This window comes from Mastigoproctus giganteus, chromosome 2 (genome assembly GCF_048544385.1).
Source record: "Mastigoproctus giganteus isolate SK-2022 chromosome 2, ASM4854438v1, whole genome shotgun sequence".
Lineage (NCBI taxonomy): Eukaryota > Metazoa > Arthropoda > Arachnida > Uropygi > Thelyphonidae > Mastigoproctus > Mastigoproctus giganteus.
In genome coordinates, this window is record NC_143576.1 from 190,059,069 (window position 1) to 190,080,332 (window position 21,264).

Consider the following 21,264-nt stretch of genomic DNA (forward strand, 5'->3'; position numbering starts at 1 on the left):
AAGGTGACTACGGTGTACTGAGACAGTATTTAAATTCTATACAGTGCAACCAACTGGTGATGTTACCAACAGCAAATTCAAAATAGAAAGCATTCAAAGAATTTATCTTGGAATTTATCTAGGCTTTTCATACCAACAAAGAAATATTGTTCAAGATTTAGGCCTAAATGGATGTCAGATGAACTAATTAGACATGTGACAGAGAAGAAAACTGAATGGGATACATATAAATTAACATGTGACACAGAAGCCTATGATAGATATCATCTGATCTGTAACCAAGTTACAAAGGAGGTTAGGCAGGTAAAGGCAGATTATGAGAAATCTTTGGCAAAGGATGCAAAGAAAAACAGCAAAGAGTTCTTTACTTATGTAAACTCTAGAAGGAAGGGGATGAATCAGATTGGTCCACTTGATATCGATGGTTCAATTGTTGATGATCCTGCTCAGGTAGCTAACAAACTAAATGAATATTTTGCCTCGACATTCACACATGAGGAGTTATTCAGGGAGGAGAATGCCAGAGGAGTATTCAACTCTGGCAGGAAGCTAGATAATCTTGTAATAACTGAGAGTTAAGTGGAGGAGAAATTGTTGAGGATAAACACAAGAAAGGCACCTGGGGTGAATGGAATCTATTGCAGGATCATCTAGACAAGACTTCAGTTATAGCTCGGACACAGCATGAGTTTGTTAAGGGGAAGTCTTGTCTGACTAATTTGATTGGATACTATGATGTAGTCACAAAGGAACTGGATGCAAAGAATAACTTTGATATCATATATTTGGATCTTAGAAAAGCCTTTGATACTGTTGTACATGGAAGACTGCTGCACAGATTGGAGCAGTGTGGCATTGGGTTGCAAATTGCTGCTATGGATAAAGAGATGGTTGAGTGGGAGAAGACAGAGAGTGCTAATCAATGGACACTTCTCTTCGTGGACTAATGTTATTAGTGGAGTCCCTCAGGGTTCAGTGTTGGGTCCATTGTTGTTTTCTGTATTTATAAAGGATATTGATGATGGTATATCAGGCTAAATGTCCAAGTTTGCAGATGATACGAAGGTTGGCAGGGTTGTTAAGGTCACTAATGACAGTACACTGCTGCAACAGGATCTAGAAAAGTTGAGCAGATGGGTTGAGAGGTGGCAAATGAAGTTTAACATTGACAAATGTAAAGTACTACATATGGGAAGCTGTAATCTCAGAGTAACATTATCAACTCTGTGGTATCACACTGACAGTGGTAGAGAATGAAAAGAACCTGGGGTAATTGTGTAGGAAGATATGAAGTTTTCTGAGCAGTGCAGACGGGCTGCAAGAGTAGCTCATGGTGTCTTATCAATGATATACAGGAATTTTTCTAGCAGTGATAAGGAGGTGATTATCCCCTTGTATAAGGCAATGGTCAGGCCACACCTTGAGTACTGTATACAGGTCTGGAGGCCCCATTTTAAGAAGGATGTAGAGCTGTTGGAACGAGTACAGAGAAGGGCAACATGATTAGTGAACATAACAAAGGGTTGTTCTTACGAAGAAAGGCTTAAATTTTGCAAATTACAGTGTCTGGAGACTAGGCACCTGAGAGGTGATCTGATTGAGGTGTATAAAGCCTTGAATGGTTTGAGCATGCTCAATGCGGATGGGATTCTTTCTCTTGCTCAAAATAATCGCTTGAGAGGGCATAAATTCAAATTGAGGAAAGATGGTTGTAGGATAGATGTGCGTAAGTTTGCCTTTAGCCAGCTGGTGGTTGATTGTTGGAACAAACTTCCATCTGTCATTGTAGAAGTTGATAGCTTAAATAGTTTCAAAGCTGCACTTGACAAACATTTTGAGCGAGTGGGTGGGTGAAATAAGGGTTTTTTTTTTTTTTTTTTGGCTGATTCTATATAAGCTTGCTTTCTTGCATCATGTGCCTTTGCTAATGCTAAGAAAAACAGTAAAGGCTTTTTTACTTATACACTAAAGAAATGGGATGAATCATATTGGTCCACTTAATATTGATGGTTCAGCTGGTTGATAATCCTGCTCAGGATGCTGACAAACTGAATAAGTATGTTGCATCTACATTCACACAAGAGGAATTCTTTAGGAAAATGGATGCCAGAAGTTTATCAAACTTTAACAGGGAGCTAAATGATTTGATAGTAATGGAGAGGAAAATGCACAAAGGGAGGATCAAATGGTGGCATGGGTAATTGCAGATCTGTTTGCTTAACTTCTGTTCCAGGGAATATAATGGAGTTACAGGTTAAAGAAGTAATGCAGGACTATTGCAGAGGAGTACAATTATACTTCAATCACAGCATGGGTTCATTAACGGGAGATCTTGTCTGACCAATTAAATTGGAAACTATGATGCAGTAACAGAGGAACTGGATGCAAAAATAATTTATATCATATACTTGGATTTCATGAAAGCTTTAATTGTACACATTAATTGTACTGTACAATTAATGCCACAATTGGAGCATTGTGGCATTAAGCATAACAGTGTTCTGTTAAAAATACAAATATTAGTAAGTTTCTAATGCAAGATAGTTTTTATTTGTATCTATTTGTTTGCATTATGTCATAAAGAATACATAAAAATTGATTACCCTAGATAAATTCCTGTAGCAGTAATGGCACAAATCAGATACGTTTTGGTAATCAAGTGGAGAATGCTGAATAACATATGCAAGGACCTTGCAAAATGGATCTAAAATGGACTAAAGAAGAAAAAAATTAAATAAGTTTTTAATAAATATTAAATAAGCAGTTTTTTAACCATTTTAATAAAAATTATATATGTGAATTGAATTTATATTATTATTATTATTATTAGTCATATGGTGCAAGGAAGCCTGAGGCTTATGCTGCACCAGACAAAAAAAATTTCTGAATTATCCCGAGAGAGAGAGAGAGAGAGAGAGAGAGAGAGAGAGCAGTAGAAGGAAATCACCAAGAAAGAGAAGAATGATGATATCCAGCTCAGGACCCTGGGTGTGCCAAGCCCATACTCACCAGATGTGAGCCCCTGGGGTTAAACTGAAGGGTTTAAAATACAGATCTACAAGTCATTGATAAATAATATAGTAGCCAGATTTTATGAAAAAAGCTATCAGTAATTATAAACAAACATAAACTAGACTAAACTTCAAAAAAAATTAGTCTCTAATAATTGTCTCTGTAAGTAATGGGTGGGACAGGGAAATGGGTGATTTAAAAATCAGTTTTGTGGGTACTGGTAGAGTTCTCTTGTCCACATCATGCCATTTAATAACCATGAAGAGGTGGAGTGGTCTACAAGATGCTTTTGTTATCAAGGAATTTACCAAAAACAATAACAATTATGAAGATGCTCTATGTTTATTTAATGTTCATTTTAAGCTTAAGATCAATATACTGTATTGTCTGCTCAAGCTATTAAAATATGAGTAGATAATTTTGAAGAAACTGGATCTGCTCTCAAAAAGAAGCCCCCCCCCCCCCAGGTGGAATAAGAAGTTCTTATGCACCAGCACTTCCCAACCGGTGGTTCACGAACCTCCAGGGGGTTCGTGAAAGTGTTCCAGGGGGTTTGCAATAAAAATTCTGTAATGGTGTCTGCTTAGATTTACATAGGTATATTTTTGTAAACTACAAAATAGTTTAATATTAATTTATGCAGTTCGGCTCAAAATTTATATTTAGTTGTGGTGTGGGTCATGCACCCTTACATAGCGAGCATGCTTGTTTGTGTTGTTTATTATTTGGTTTTTAGGAGCATTAGCAACTAAGGCCATATTACTAAGGCATTAGCAACTAAGGCCATGGAGGTATAACCTCCATGCACAAGTACATGGTGGGTGACCACCCAGGTGTGAACCAACGTAAGCAGGGGTCGAGGTGTGGCGCCCACACCACATGGAGGAACGCCGCCCCTCTATGTTACCAGGCCGTACTAGGTGGTAGATGACTCTCATCAACCAGTGAAATACCACCACTTTGCTTATTGGAGGCTTGAAATGGTGGAACCCATGTTTAGTCTCTAGAGCTAAGTTCCGGTCAACCTTTCCCTATCTCTTCCATCATGCAGTATGATTGATGACTTTTGAGGTTATGATGAATGTCGTGGCGAGATCCAATATTCCTTACATTTCGAGGGTACAGCTCTAAAACGGTGTTCGCAGGCCGGCCGCTAGTTAGTACACCGGACTGAACCTATTGGTAACTCTCTAGGAAGCTTCCGGATCAGCTAGTGTATAATCTTGCTGCCTCTACTCTGCCAGATAGTGACTGGAGGGAGTCCGAGTAGTGTGTATGCGGGGAGCATTGTCGAGGCCACGTTATGTCAAGGATCTGGGTATATTCTTACCACATGTACGCCATATCCAAAAATTTCATTACTTCATACAGCATGTCCCACCTACTTTTCCTTACTATTGAATACACCATGAATTGTCAAACTAATAGAGCAAGCTTATCTGCGAAAAGATCTAAACCTCCCAAGGACTTCCTAATTCATTTCACACATATACGTGGTCTCAATTCTAATCTCAACGATGTCCATTTCCACTTGCAGTCTGCCAAACTCCATGTACTTTTTCTGACAGAATCTCAGTTATCGGTTGATTCATCTACTGCTCATCTCAGATGCCCAAATTATTCGCTGTATGATTCCTTTCGCCTCAAAGGTGGTACTTGTGCATATGTCCGTTCTGATATTCCCTGTCAGAGACTTGGCAATTTGGAATCTCCTCTCTTTGATCTTCTCTGGCTTAAAATCTTTCTACCTCATTGTGTCAAATTCATCTGTTGTCTCTACCGTTCTCCCAACTCCACTAATCACTTGGAGCTCTTTGACTTCCTCTCTTTGCAACTTGACTTTCTCCAGTCCAACTTTCCTAACAGTGAAGTAATTTTCCTTGGTGATTTTAATGTTCACAACTCCAGCTGGCTTCCGTTTTCTAGTCACACCGACCCAGCAGGTCGAGATGCTGAGGCTTTTGCAATTACTAATGACCTAGCACAGATTGTTCATTTACCTACAAGAATAATCCTAATCCTAATCATACAGCCAATATGCTTGATCTTTTTCTCACAAACAACCCTTCTAAGTACACGGTCGAAGTGAGAGGTCCTTTAGGCACTTCAGATCACAACTTGGTGATTGTCTCTTCTCCAATGGAACCTTTATCTCATGGCTATTCCCAACCACGTGTTGTTTGGCATTACAAGAATGCAAAATGGGATGACCTGCGAGACTTCTTTTCTTCTTTTCCTTGGTCGGATTACTGTTTCAAAACTTCTGATGTCAACGTTTGCTCAGATCGTGTCAGTGAAATTATTCTTGCAGGAATGGAATCCTTTATCCCACACTCCACTTTAAAATCTCGTCCTTTATCTAAACCTTGGTTTTCCAATAAATGTGCTAAGGCTGTCCAAGAGAAGAATGTTGCATATCGTAATTGGCTTGTTTCTAATTCTTCAGTTTCATTTTCTGCCTACACCAAAGCTCGCAACAGTTGTAAAGCAGTTATTAACCAGTCCAAACTAGAGTTTGAACAGGCTAAGAGTAGAAAACTTGCTGCTTGCCCTAATGGTAGCCGAGCATTCTGGTCTCTTGCCAAAGCTATTGGCCGCAACTTTTGCCCATCTTTGCTCCCACCTCTGTCCAAACCTGATGGTTCTGTTGCCACTTCAGCCAAGGATAAAGCTGACCTGCTAGCATCCCATTTTTCTTCCAACTCATGTATTAATGATCTTGGTAAAACACCTCCCACCATTCCCAACACGCTCCATTCAATGCCTCCTGTGGTCTTCCGTCAAAAGGATATCAGAAGGATTTTGATGAATCTTGATGCTAAGAAAGCTCCAGGTCCTGATGGTATTTCTCCACTTGTTCTCAAAACCTGTGCTCCTGAACTTACTCCTATTCTTTGCCGCCTTTTTTCACTTTCTTATTCCAAAGGTGTTTTTCCTTCTGCTTGGAAATTTGCTCATATCCAGCCAGTTCCTAAAAAGGGTGACAAATCTCTCCCATCCAATTATCGTCCCATTGCAATTACTTCTACTCTTTCTAAAGTAATGGAGAAATCAATTAACCGCCAACTCTTAAACTACCTAGAAACCTTTCGTCTGATCAACGATCACCAGTATGGATTCCGTCAGTGTCGATCCACTGGAGATATTCTGGCTTATGTTACCCATTTATGGACTAATTCAATGGAAAGGTTCGGTGAAACACAAGTAGTTGCTCTTGACATCTCAAAGGCTTTTGATCGTGTTTGGCATAAAGGTCTTCTAAACAAGCTTCCATCTTATGGTTTGCCAACTGTTTTTAGTAATTGGTTATCCAGTTTTCTCTCTGATCGCTCACTGAGGGTGATGGTAGATGGCTCTCTGTCTTCTAACTTCTCCACTAATGCCGGTGTCCGCCAAGGTTCAGTTCTTTCCCCCACTCTTTTCCTCTTGTATATCAATGACCTTCTTCCATTGACTGGAAATCCTATCCATAGTTTTGCCGATGATAGCACATTGCATTCAACTTTCCATTTTGAGAAACCTTGTCCAGCTCAATCAGCTTCAAGTTCTCGAAAATCTGCTGCCAATTCCTTAAATGCCGATCTTCAGGTAATTCTCCAGTGGGGCAAAGACAACTTAGTTGATTTCAACCCTTCTAAAACTCAGTCTTGTCTTATATCTCGCAAAAAGGATTCTTCTACTCCTATGCTTATCTTTAGTGACACTCCGATTTCTAGGCAAAATGATATATCTCTTTTGGGGATTACCCTGACTTCTAATCTCTCTTGGCACAAGCACATTACAAATATTGCTTCCTCTGCATCTAAAAAACTTGGTTTTCTCTTTCGCTCTCGGCGTTACTTTTCTTCCAAACAGCTGCTCACTCTGTATAAATCGCAAATTCGCCCTGCCATGGAATATTGTTCCCATATCTGGGGTGGTGCCCCCAAAACCTCTCTCCGGCTTCTTGATTCCATTCAGAAGAGGGCAGTTAGGTTAATTAATGATTCATCTCTAACAGAGTCTCTTCACTCGCTTTCTCATAGACGCACTGTTTCTGCTGCATGCCTCTTCTACAGATACTTCCATGGGCACTGTTCTTCTGAATTGGCTTCTATAATTCCTGCTCTCTCTTTGAAAACAGTCCGAACACGTGCCGCCACCAGCCAACATCCATTTACTGTCCAACTTCAAACCCACAGAACCAACTTTTCATCTTCCTCATTTATTCATTCAACTGCCGTTTTCTGGAACAACCTTCCTTCATACGTATTTCCTGAAAATTACAATCTACAGAAGTTCAAGTCCCATGTCAACAAATATCTTCTTTCGTCTTCTTAACCTCAAACCCAAGCACGGTACTAAGTACTATAGGTCCTAATACCTCTCGTGTTTGGGGTTCACATAAAAAAAAAAAAAAAAAAATATTGCTTCGGGGATATGTGGTGGTCATTCCCTGACCTTTCTGCATCCTCCATATTTGGTGGTCATGGGCTCGAACCCCGCTCTAATCAAGAAGCGTGTGCTACGCACTGCTGCTCCTGTCCACCTGGCTACGGAGGCACCAAGCGAGCATGCGCGACAGGATGTTAGTGGGGGAATTGGGTGCGAATGTACTGATATGTATCGCACTGTTCAGTCAAGTGTCAGACAAACTGCGGTAAACATTCACTATTCACTGTGTTGTGCCATATTGTGTTGGATTTGAATGTTATATAGTATTAAATTGTTTTTAACATGAATTCATAGTATTTTTATACTTTAAAAAATCATTATGGACCAATGGTTAAAGACTGGTAGCATAAAGAACAATGATGTTGAAATACAAGTTAATGAGAAGCATGAAAATCAAAATTGTTTCACAAATCCAAGATGACCTTCAAAAAACCAATAAAATCCATTCAGCTTGTCAAAATTCCCAAATACTGGAGCATAAAGATGTTCAAAATAAATGAAAACAAATAGTAAAAAGAAGAAACATATATAGTGAAGATTACATTAAGTTTGGTTTTTCATTTCTTGGAGATGACAACTATCCATACCCACAATGTGTCATTTCTGGAGAAGTGCTAGCCAACAGTACTTTGAAACCTTCCCTCTTGTCTTGTCATTTAGAAACAAAACATGAAAATTATGCAGAAAAGCCAGTTGATTTTTTTAAACAGCAATTGCAAAAAAATCAAAACATCTAATATTGATTCGTTGGACCTTCTGATCGTACGATGCAGTCAGGTGCTTGTGGGCAGTGATAAAAGAGTTATAAAAATAACTAACAATACACAAAGATAGAATAAAGTAAAATAAAATTAAATATAAAGTAAAAAACTGCCAATGAAAGAAACCACATCTCACACAATCTCTTATAATTAATTTACTATCATACAGTATATCGTGCTAAATAAATACGTTTTCCCGTACTAAATTTTTTTTTAATTCTCAAAGACCAATGTTATGTATAGGTACTTAATAATAATTTTATATTATTACACAATATCACTTATAAAAATGTAGTACTGAAAATATTTTTTATAATAAAAATTCAGAACTATTATACGTTTGTTATTTGGTTTTTAGGAGCATTAGCAACTAAGACCATATTGCTCCGGGATATGCGGTGGTCATTCCCTGACCTTTCCGCATCCTCTGTATTTGGTGGTGACGGGCTCGAACCCCGGTCTAATCAAGAAGCATGTGCTACGCACTGCTGCTCCTTCCCACCTGGCTACGGAGGTGCCAACTATTATACGATTTCAGAGAATAGAGGCTTAGTGGTTCGCGACAAAAAGATTATGTTGAAAGGAGTCCATGAGTAAAAAAAGGTTGGGAAATGCTGCTATAAATCAAAAAATATTGCAGCTGTCATAGATACCACTCTTAAGTGGAGTTCAAAGTATTCTGCACAGAGTCACGCACTGTTGTTGAACTTAGGAGTGTGTAATGAATATTATACACCATGACAATTTCCATCCTTTCAAGTACAGGTACTGCAACAATTAAAGCCTTGTGAACTCTTTATCTATAAAAAATTCACAATCTATGGATGTCTGATGAAGCTCATTTTCATTTAGAAAGAAAATCTTCACCAATCCAACAGCAACAGCACAGTGACTCGATAACAGTGTGGTGTGCAATTTCATCTCATGGCATTAGTAGCCCATATATATTTGGAAGGATAAGAACTGTTACATCAGGCTACTATATGGTTATATGATTTCAACTTTTCTGATTGATGAACTAGTTACTAGGTTTCCTTAAATTATGACAGCAGTTGGTTTCAACAAAATGGCAAATGTCTCATACCACCAGGATTTCAATAGACAGCATATAACTGCTTTTTTCATAACCACACAATCTCTACTAATAGTGACGTTTTTGCCTCCAAGGGCCCAGACTAGTCAGCTTGTGTTTCCCCCCCCCCCATCACACAATATTAAAAAGCTGAAAAAAAGAATTATTATTTATTTATTATTATTTATTATTAGTCATATGGTGCAAGGAAGCCTGATGCTTATGCTGCACTAGCCAAAACAAAAAAAAATTCCAGTTACCCTGAGAGAGAGAGAGAGAGAGAGAGAGAGAGAGAGAGAGAGAGAGAGAGAGAGAGAGAAGTAGAAAGGAATCACCAAGAAAGAGAAAAATGATGATATCCAGCTCAGGACCCTGGGTGGGCCAAGCCCACATCAGATGTGAGCCCCTGGGGTAAGAATTTGTGAAGAAACTGCCAGAATTCTCTTGCTGCATAATACTATGCTGCATCATGGAAAATATGAGTGATGTGTGGAAGATTAGAAGAATGCCTGTGCAGAGATGGAGGTAACCTTGAGGATATCATCTTCGAAAAATAAATGGCATGACACTTTAAGAAGTCATATTTGAAATTTGGAAAATACAAATTATTTGATTATAATTTCAGGTTTCAAAATCACCCATTTGACTGCCTCACCCTGTATCATTTTAGCCTAAAACAACATGTTAACTTACGACTCACTGCTTGTATCGGTGTTTTTGGCACGAATATCGAAGAATGTAAACAGTAGTGCAGATGAATAGTAGGGTTTAAATCATGATAAATAAGTAGTTTGAAGTTTTAATCACTTGTTAGGCATATATCTTTTGTATTTAGCTAAGGATATAACTAATTTAACATTGTGATCATTACGGTATAGCATAACTTGATAGTGTAAGGTATAACATAAGAACTAGATAGTGTAATACGTATTACTGCATTAGTTTAGTGTAGTATTGCCAATTAAATTTATTACCCTTACAAAATTTCATTGTCAATCAATTATAAATTGTATTGAAATGGAAATCATGCCCCAGACTAGAGCAGCAGAGCAACAAGCACAAAGTAGTGGGAGTGCTGTGGCTCGGGGGAGAACCGAAGGAGATGATTCTCCAATGCATCACAGCCTAAAAAAATGTGCAACTTGTGAAATGTTTGGGGACTTTCTGGAACAGGACATGATCTAGCCAAGGAGGATGTCTTTGTGTGTGTGTGCGTGTGTGTGTGTGTGTGTGTGTGTGTGTGTGTGTGTGTGTGTGTGTGTGTGTGTGTGTGTGTGTGCAGAGAGAGAGTATCAAGAAATTAGGTGCCAACTCAGCATTCTGATGGGCATCTATGAGAGTTTGAAGAGTAGGGAAGATGCTCTCAAATGAATTAAAATGGGGGACCCATCAAGCTCTCAGCTGCCTAACTCAATACCAGATCTAACCCTTCTGCATCAGACAGCACAGCAATCTTCAGAGCAGAATGTGCTGGTCCCATAGGAGCTAGTTATTGTTGACTAGTTATTGATGACACTATTGTCAGAGAGACGGAAACATATTATGCAAAACAAATAGGTGTAATAGAACAAGGGTATGTCTGCCAGAGTAAAAAGTTGATGATGTTGTAGAGCAGATATCATCTTTTAAGGGTGATATTGTTATACAAGTAGGCACTAATGACAGGACTTATTTAACAAGTACAGGTCAATGTTGAAAAAAAATTGCGAGTTAGGGTTAAATTTGAAAGTGTCTGCAATTCTGTTCAGACATGATAGGAGTAGTATATGAAATGAGCCTTGTCAGTCAATTTGGCCCTGCAGAGATTGTGCAAGGCTCATGGGGTAGAATTTTTCTCAGTGCAGTCTGTGCTTGTTAACAGGAGAGACTGCCTCTACAGGGATGGGATACACTTAAATAGTAAGGGTGCAAGAATATTGATGCTATCGAGGCAGTGTTAGATGGGTCAGAAAAAATGTTAGCTTGGTGGGATACACAGATTTATAGATTAACAATAGCCGCAGGCAAATGAAAGTGATTCTTGCACTGCTTCTATTGGAATGAGCAGAAGCATGGAAAGCAAAGTGCTTGGGATTTACAGAACTGCCGGGAGTCATCAGGAAACAAGTAAATACATGGGCTGTTTTTGGGTAACTAAGAGTAAGAACAGATGCATGTATGCCAATGCTTCGAGTTCAGTAAATAAATTTGATGAATTTGAGGTGCTGGTCAAAACATCAAAGACGGATATTGATGGGATATCAGAGACATGGTGTAACACAGAGAAAAGAAATGCAGAATTAGAATTTGGAGAGTACAATGCGTACAGAAGGATAGACAGGATAGAAAGGGAGAATGGGTGATACTGTTAGTTAAGAAACATAAAATCTAAGGACGTGCACCTTGTTGACATTGATGGAAAGTGAAATGTTGAGTCAGTTTGGTGTGACATAAGCACTAGGAAAGCAAAATTGGGAGAGAGTAGGAGTTTGTTATAGGCCTAATCACTCTGATGAGTCCAATGAACAACTGTACAGAGAAACAGAGTGGGGCAGTAAATCAGATTGTCTTATAATGGAGGATTTTAACTTCCCAGATATTGACTGGTACTTGTGGATTGGTCACACACACACACACACACACACACACACACACACACACACACACACACACACACACACACACACACACACACAAGAAAGGCTTTTGCGGATGACTGTTTCCTACAGCAGCATGTTTGAGAGGCAACTCGAGGGAGTAATACTTTTGATCTGATTATCAGCAGTGATTCTTCATGCATTAAGAGTCTGCGGATAAAGGAACCACTAGGTGACAGTGATTGCAGTGTGCTGATGTGGGATTTACTTAAAGATATAACTACTATCAGAGGTAGAGAGAAGGGTTCTGGCTTTCATAAAGGTGACTACAGTGGTCTCAGACAGTTTTTAAATTCTATACAATGGGACCAACTGATGATGTTACCAACAGCAAATTCTAAATGGGATGCATTCAAGGAAGTAACCTTGGAACCTACTAGGCTTTTTTTCCCAAATAAGAAATACTCTTCAAGGTTTAGGCCTAAATCGATTGCATATGAACTAATGAGACTCGTGGCAGAGAAGAAAAATGCATATGATACATATATATTGTTAGGTGACACAGAAGAGTAAGGTAGATATAAGCTAGCCCAGAAGCTCACATCTGGTGAATATGGATTTGGGAAACCCAGGGTCCTGAGCTGGATATCATAATTTTTCTCTTTCTTGGTGATTCCCTTCTATATCTGATTCTCTCTCTCTCTCTCTCAAATCACAAAGGCAGTTAGCCAGGTAAAGGCAGATTATGAGAAATCTTTGGCAAAGGATGCAAAGAAAAACAGCAAAGACTTCTCTACTTATGTAAAGTGTAGATGATCATTCTCAGATAGCTGCTAAACTAAATGAGTATGTTTGCACCTACATCCATACATGAGGAGTTATTCAAGGAGGAGATGGCCAGATGTTTATCAAACTCTAACAGGGAATTCAACGATTTTGTAATAACTGAGAGCAAAGTGGAGGAGAAATTGTTGAAGTTAAACATAAGAAAGGCACCCAGGGTGAATGGGATCTATCCAATTATATTAAAGGAGACAGAAAAGAAGTAAGCAAACCCTTAGCCATAATTATGAGATCATCATGGGACTCAGGTGAAGTCCCCCCATGGATTGGAGATGTGCAAATGTATCTCCAATTCACAAAGTGGGATCAAAGGGTAACATGAGTAATTACAGACCTGTTAATTTGACTTCCGTTCCAGGCAAATAATGGAGTAACTGGTCAAAGAAGCATTGCATGATCATCTAGACAAGACTGCAGTAATAATTCAGATACGGCATGCATTTGTTAAGGTGAAGTGTTGTCTGACCAATTTGATTAGATAATATGTTGATTAGATACCATAATGTGGTCATAGTACCTAATGACCACGTCACGAACAGGATGCAAAAAATAATTCTGATATCATATACTTGGATTTCAGGAAAGTTTTGATACTGTTGCACATGGAGCAGTATGGCATTAAGGGCAAGCTGCTGTAATGAATAAAAGGATGGTTGAGTGGGAGAAGACAAAATGTGTTAATCAATGGACACTGTTCTTCGTGGACTAATGTTATTAGTGGAGTCCCAAAGGGTTTGATGTTGGGCTCACTCTTGTTTTGTATATTTATCAATGATATTGATGATATATCAGGGTTAATGTCTAAGTTTACAGAAAATACGATGGTTGGCAGAGCTGTTAACGACAGTAAGCTGCTTCAATAGGATTTGGAAAAGTTGGTGAGATGGGCTGAGAAGTGGCACCTGTAGTTTAACATTGACAAATGCAAAGTACTGCATATGGGTAGAAGTAACCCCAGAGAAATGTACCAACTGGGTGCAGTGTAGTGGGCCGACCGGGCTAGCTAGGTGGGTAAAGTGCCTGCTTGGCAACCCAAAGGTAGCGGGTTCGAATCCCGCCTCTGGCTTGGATCAAAGTACTGCAAAAACTTTGGGAGGTGCACTATGGCCACAGAAGCCAATGCGCCAACAACTACCAAAAAAAAAAAAAAAAAAAGCAGTGTAGTGGAAAATGAAAAAGACCTGAGGGTAATTGTGCAGACAGATATGAAGTTTTCTGAGTAGTTCAGATAGGCTGCCAGAGTAGGTCATAGGGTCTTTTCAATGATATACAGGAATTTTGCTAGCAGGGATAAGGAAGTGATTATCCTCTTGTATAAGGAAATGGTCAGGCAATGTGTTGAGTACTGCGTAGGCCTGGAGGTCTTGTTTTAGGAAAGGATGGAGAGTTGCTAGAACGAGTACAGAGAAAGGTAACAAGATTGGTGAGGGGAACGAAGGATCCTCTTACCATGAAAGTCTTAAGTTCTGCATATTGCAGCATCTCGAGGCGAGGTGATCTGATTGGGGTGAATAAGGCCTTGAATGGGTTGAGCAAGCTCAATGATGATGGGATTCTTCATCTTGTTCAGATTACGAACCTAAGGGGGCATAAACTGAAATTGAGGAAAGACAGTTGTCGAATAGATGTGCGGAAATTTGTCTTTAGATCGCATTTTGTTGATGGCTGGAACAAACTTTCAACTGTCATTGTGGAAGTTGATAGCTTAAATAAATTCAAGCAAGAAGTGGAGAAACTTTTGGGGCAAATGCTTGGGTGAAATAGGAAGTGTTTTTTTTTTTTTTTTTTTTTTTTTTATTGACTGATGCCTGTTTAAGCTTGCTTTCTTGCATTATATGCCTCTACTAATGCTAAGTGGAGGAGAAATTGTTGAAGTTAAACATATGAACGTCAACTGGGATGGATGGGATCTATCCAGTTATATTAAAAGAGGCAGCAAAGGAAGTAAGCAAACAATAGGTCATAATTATGAGAGCTTCCTTGGATTCAGGGGAGTTATCCATGGACTAGAGATGTGCAAATGTATCCCAAATTCATAAAAGGTGATCAAAGGGTGACACGGGTAATTACAGACCTGTTACTTTGATTTCTGTTCCAGCGAAAATAATGGAATCACTGGTTAAAGAAGCACTGCAGGATCATCTAGACAAGAATTCAGTTATAGTTCAGACAGAGCACGGGTTTGTTAAGAGGAAGTCTTGTCTGACAAATTTGATTGACTATGATGTGATCACAAGGGAACTGGATGCAAAAAATAATTTTGATTTCATATACTTGGATTATAGGAAAGCTTTTGATACTGTTGCACATGGAAGACTAGTGTAAAAATATTAAGGGCTTGTTGTACAATGGATAAATGGATGGTTGAGTGGGAGAAGACAGAGAGTGGTAATCAATGCACACTGCTCTTCGTGGACTAATGTTATTAGTAGAGCCCCCCCCCCCCCCCCCCCGGTTCGGTGTTGGGCTCAGTGTTGTTTTCCATATTTATCAATGATACTGATGAAGGTATATCAGGGTAAATGTCTAAGTTTGCAGATGATACGGTTGGCAGGTTGTTAATGATAGTAATGATAGTATACTACTGCAATAGGATCTAGAAAAGTAAGAGGTAATGAGATCTTCCACAAGCTACCTGTAGTTGCCGGCTTTAGCATTTCCTAGAAATTCAATCGAAACATTTCAAAAGGCTTTCCACACTGATTTATTTCTCTCAGTAGGGACACATTTGAACTGTCCGTCTTTGAAAAGTTGTCTTATTTGTGGATCAATGAAAATGTCTGCCTTAATCTTCTCTGTATTAAGTCTTGGGAATTTCTCTTGCAAGTATGTGAATAATGGAGTAACTGGTCAAAGAAGCATTGCATGATCATCTAGACAAAACTGCAGTAATAATTCAGATACAGCATGGGTTTGTTAAGGTGAAGTGTTGTCTGACAGGTTGGCAGGTTGAAATTTTTCATGAGCCACAGTTTGATGGGGGGGTGGTGGAAGCAAAATTTTATTTGGATTTACCAGAGGTTCAAATGCTATGTCGTTCATTCCAGGTGTTAAAAATTTTTGTTCAGACCAATTCCTCTTCTCGTTTTCCCACTATCCCACTCACAGAAAAAGCAACGATACTTAGAGTAACACTTTTGTAGTCCTAATAAAATTTTATTTTCTAATTAATAAAAGTTCTTGTTCTTGCTTTTGAAAATAACAGGTGTAAAAATCCCACATCTTTAATTTTTAAAATTTTTCATTAAAACCAAATAAAAAAATTATGTTTAATAAGCATATTATTAAACAAGAATTGGTAGACCCAAAGCAGAAAAAAAAGAAAGAAAGAAATTAAACAGTTATTTTACAGAGAAAAAAAGAAGAAGAAAAATTTGGCCACCTGTCAAGCATGGTATGACTGTTTTGTTATCACTGCATGCACAACCAACCAGGTTAAAGGGCATAATTTTAACAGAGGTAGAAAATTAACTGAAAGAGCACTTCAGTGTATTCTAGATTGAACCAACTTTTAATTTAGAAATTTCAATTAAATGTAATTTAAACAAAAAGTAATTAAATTAAATCTTCTTGTATTGTGTAGAAAGCCGTTTCAAGTACATATAAATTGTCTATTGGCAATATTATTTATAATAAAGAACTGAGCAGTTAATATATTGCAATGTAGTAAAAGAAGAGAGGTACTAGAATGCAGATACTAGAACAGTTTGAGAAAATAACACTGGGTTATGTTTTTTTGTTATGACTGCCTGGGGACCCAAAGCAACTAATACTATTTTAAATTAATTACATCACCCACTGTAATGTAATTTTCTGAAAAAAAAATATAATACTGAGGTATATTGCTGCAGTTTTTTCATTTAAATTGATATAATTTAGTTTTGATTTAAATAACTAAACTGATTGTACCTGAAACAAGAGCAGCAAATCGAAGAGCTTAGAACTGGTTTTACTGATTGTACATGCTTGCACGTACAATCAATGCTTGGGGAATGTTTTCAGAGCTGGATGCTGTTGTTGTTGTTATTTGGTTTTTAGGAGCATTAGCAACTAAGGCCATATTGCTCCGGGATATGCGGTGGTCATTCCCTGACCTTTCCGCATCCTCCGTATTTGGTGGTGATGGGCTCGAACCCCGGTCTGATCAAGAAGCCTGTGCTACGCACTGCTGCTCCTTCCCACCTGGATACAGAGGCGCCAAGCTGGATGCAGACCAGTGAGTCACAGGAGATGCATTTCTATGCTTCTGATGCAAAAAAGTGTGTGAAGATCAAGAGAAAATTCAGCTTGTTGATTGGTGAATGCTGAAGAAAAGAGAATGCCTCTGAAGGAATTAAAATGGGAGAAAGTGGGGGCATCAAGAAATCAGCTACCAAACGCAATGCTAGAGATTACACTTGTGCATGAGGCTGCACAGTGAGATTACAAACAGTGAAAGGCATTGGTCTCACAGGGAGTAGAGATTGCTCATGAATTTAAAAAAACATAGTTAAGGCTAAATTTGAATGCATCTGGAATTTTTCTCAGACATGAGAGGAGGAGTATGTGATGAGTGTCTTGTGAATTAATTTGCTCATGAAGAGATTGTGCAAGTCTCATGGTGTACAATTTTTCCCAGTATGGCCATACTTGTTAACAGAAGGGAATTGCTTTTATAGGTGGGATACACTTAAATAGAAGAAAATTCACTGATGCTGTCGAGGCAATGTTAGGTGGGTCAGAAAAGGTTTGTAACCTAGGACTAAGAACAAAGGAGTTCAGCTTGCTCATTAGATAAATTTAAATCTTATTTCTTAATTAAGTGTGCTGTGTCATAATTTTCTGGTTGGTAGCCCAAATCTGTTGAAGTGATCCAAATATGTTGAAGATCCCGCAAAGTCTGCAAAACAAGAATCCTCACTTTATCAACCCTGCATCCTTAATCCCGCGATTTTGGGGGATTTGATACTGGCAGGTTTTCATTATGTAAAACAGGACTTATTGCAGATTATAAGTTAGGATAGTTGATGCTGTGCTTGCTTTTTCTGGACATCCCTGATATTTTTGTCATGCAGAAATAACAATGTGGTAGTGCAGTTCTTGTCACATCATAGGATCAGCAAAAGGGCATATTTTAATTTTCATAGTTATCCATATCTACAGATTTGTGGTACAGCATATATTGAGCCTAAGTTTATTCTTGATTACAATCTTGCAGCCAAAGTACAAAGAATATGCATTTTTAGTGATATTGTAGATTTCCTTCATCTGAGTTTTTGGTGTAAATCATCTACACACATAGCAGAAATTGTCAGGATGATTCAGATACTTCCTTTGCTTTTCTTAAACATTTTAATAATAAAATGCTAAGCAACACAGAAGAAACAAACAATATGAAATTGATTTGTGGCGCAGCACATATGTGGAGCCCAAGTTTATTCTTGATCACAATCTTGCAGCCAAAGTACAAAGAATATGCATTTTTAGTGATATTGTAGATTTCCTTCATCTGAGTTTTTGGTGTAAATCATCTACACACACACACACATAGCAGAAATTTTCAGAATGATTCAGACATTTCCTTTGCTTTTCTTAAACATTTTAATAATAAAATTCTAAGCAACACAGAACAAACAAACAATATACAACAGATATATAGATAAACTGCATGTGTACACACAATATAACTATCTTTATATTACTGAAAAATACAGAGAGGTAGACAGACAAGGTTGAACATGGTGACCCTACCCAACATTATTGCCTTCTATGAGTATATGCAAACATTATTACATCTACGTCTCTACATTCCATAAGATATAAATATTATGAGTAAACACAAAAACCTGTATATATAGAAATTGTGTAATGATGTGAAATTTTAAGAATTATTTTCAAAATATACACATAAAAATCAAATACAAACAGTTGATATATTAGTGGAGGTAAAAATCATGTTGACCAGTGTAATTATCAAAATGATTTAATTAAATTAGTTTATTAAACTGTACTAGAAGCTTAGTTTCTCACCTTAGAACTATTGATGACAGGCATCTTTAAGGATGCTAACATGATTCTAATCATGCATGTCAAGTTACATGGACCACTAGGTAAAGCAAGAAGGAATTTTCGTAGAAATAATTCCAATTGTTGAAGAAAGAGGCACCATGGAGGAAGGCTGCTTTCAAGAGGCAAACATTCTAGATATGTGACTACGTTATCCAGGATGTGGAAGACAATATCATAATGAAGGTGCTTCCGATCATTTAAATTCTGGAATGTAATATTCCTGTTATAAGAATTTCACTGGAATAAGTAGTATTATCCTGTTTTCCAGTGTTAAAAACACTGGAAAACAGAATACCACTTATTTTAATTAAATATACAAAAATCTTTTGTCTTAATGATAAAAATAAAGCCCACATTAAAAATAAATGACAAACTGCATTTTTCTTGAGGGAAGCTGTTGTTCTGTGGTACAATACTGAGGAAAAGTTTTTGGCAAAATAACAGAACTGAACAGATATTTCCCAATAAAAAAAATATATTACACCCATCTTCAAAAATAACACAACTCAAAAACTGATATTTTCTATTTTATCGGTACATTATTCAACAAAAAAAGTAATCTTTGTTGTAGAAAAGTGACATGTTTAAAATATTATGCAATACAGAGTTCTAGTGCCATCTTTGATATCTCCTAAAGTGATTGTTCAAGAAAGAAAAAATTTTCAGTTCTGCTTTGTCAGTTGAGAAAGGTAGATGTTTTGAAAAGACATATTTCAACTTGTGTCAATTTTTAAGTTTTGCATTAATTAAGAAGCATTTTATTTCACCATCATATTCGCATTTTATTTCACCATCAATATTGACATTTTATTTCACCATCATATTCCAAATTGGGACACTACTGTTTATCAAAGTAAGACATTTAAACTGTTTATTTTAGTATTAATGAATAAAATTAGTGATTTTAACATTTGGAGCTGGGAGAGTTTTAATGATTAAAATATGTAAGAAATTTTCAAATACTTCTTTCTGTTAAGATGTTCTTTTACAATAGCATAAAGATGAAATTCTGAAAATAATTGGTTTATTTATTTTTTTTTCCAGACCTAAATGAGCTTTAGTCATCAAAAATTGATGGTCTTTTTGGGAAGTGGAGCAGTTCAGCAACAAAGAAGATGTGAAGATTAATTTTGAGCAGACTATATAAATACTGTCTACTCAAAACAGTACTTTTCATTATTGTTAAAAGGTGAAACTCCACAGGCATCACAAGATGATGAAGACTGTGTTTGCTCTGACTGTGAAAATGGTGGTTGAAAGTGAAAACTGTATAATATCTTTTCACTCAGAAATATCTAAATGACTGATTTGCTGCAAACTGAACCTGGTTTATCTGCAGGAAGCACAATTTCACTTTGTTCCCATCACATAATCCTGAAAAGTCTGCTTGGCTCCATATTCACAGATCATCGCCAAAGAGTTATGAGCCAAAGAGTTAATTCTCATCTCTTCATCAATAGTTTTCTCGTCGGTAAATAAATCATCGTAAATTTCTTTTGATTTAAGAACTTCATTTTTTTCCACAACCAGTCCATTTTCATCATTCTCATCAAGTTCAATACAAAGTTGCCTACAAATTGCTAGCGTCTTTTCAATATCGACATCAGATTCAAACTCTTTTCTTCTCAAGGTAATTATCTCTTTGTTGGTTTCATCAAGTTCAAAATATTTATTTTCATCCAAAATTTCATTCTCCTCATTGATAATGGTATGTGTAAAGTTACCATTTCTCATATATGTTCATGAAGACATGTTGTATTATAACTCTGAAACCGAATTATTTTAGGAAATTGTCTTTTCACCCATCCCCCATTTCCTTTTCGATTATGAGCAGTAAATTGTGCAAGAGTTATATCTTTTAATGTTTCGCCCTATGTTTCATATTTATCAAAAATACGGTCTTTCCATATATCCAAAAACTTGCTATCATCTTGTTGTTCATCCAATTCAGCTGTTGATTTACACAATTTCTGATGCTCATGTGGCCATACTATTGGCACGTATTCAATTGTTCTTGAAGACAAGGATGTTGAATATCGCAATAAATACCAAGATGCCTCTTGTGAACTCATCTCTACAGAATTCAATACATCTACACTTAATGCTCGTGTTAGATCAGTTATATCCATATCAGGATATTCTTCTTGTAGCTCTATAATTTTCCGTTTCAGGTTGTTTATTCCTCCATTAGTTTTATTCACATATTCAAATATATATGCTGCACATGAATATTCTTCTATGATAAATTGTAAATCCGAATTAGACTTGAGCGCTCCTAAATTCCAAGGATTGTAATTATTCATAAATTTCTCTTCAATCTTGCATTTAAGAAATATATGTGGTTTGATACCAGCCTTCAAAATATTTAGATATTTTTCTTCTGATTGTCATTGATTTGATTTAAGGAATTCTTTGAAATTAACATAATTATCAAATTCTAATGAGTCGTGCATTTTATGATATTTTTGCAGTAAGCTGATCTTCGATTGTCATTTTTTTTTTTTTTTTTTGTGAGTTG

The 21,264-nt window shown here is 37.2% G+C and overlaps 1 protein-coding gene across 1 annotated transcript in view; it reads right to left on the reverse strand.

Annotated features, from left to right (window-relative positions):
- Window positions 1-21,264, reverse strand: part of unc79 (UNC-79 domain-containing protein) — a 1,082,710-nt gene that overhangs the window by 238,082 nt on the left and 823,364 nt on the right. The window contains exons 42-43 of the mRNA XM_090389680.1: window positions 18,708-18,950; window positions 2,604-2,714 (exon numbers count right to left, since the gene is read on the reverse strand). Coding sequence (XP_090245806.1) covers window positions 2,604-2,714; window positions 18,708-18,950 — 354 coding nt within the window. The remainder of the gene's footprint in view (window positions 1-2,603; window positions 2,715-18,707; window positions 18,951-21,264) is intronic.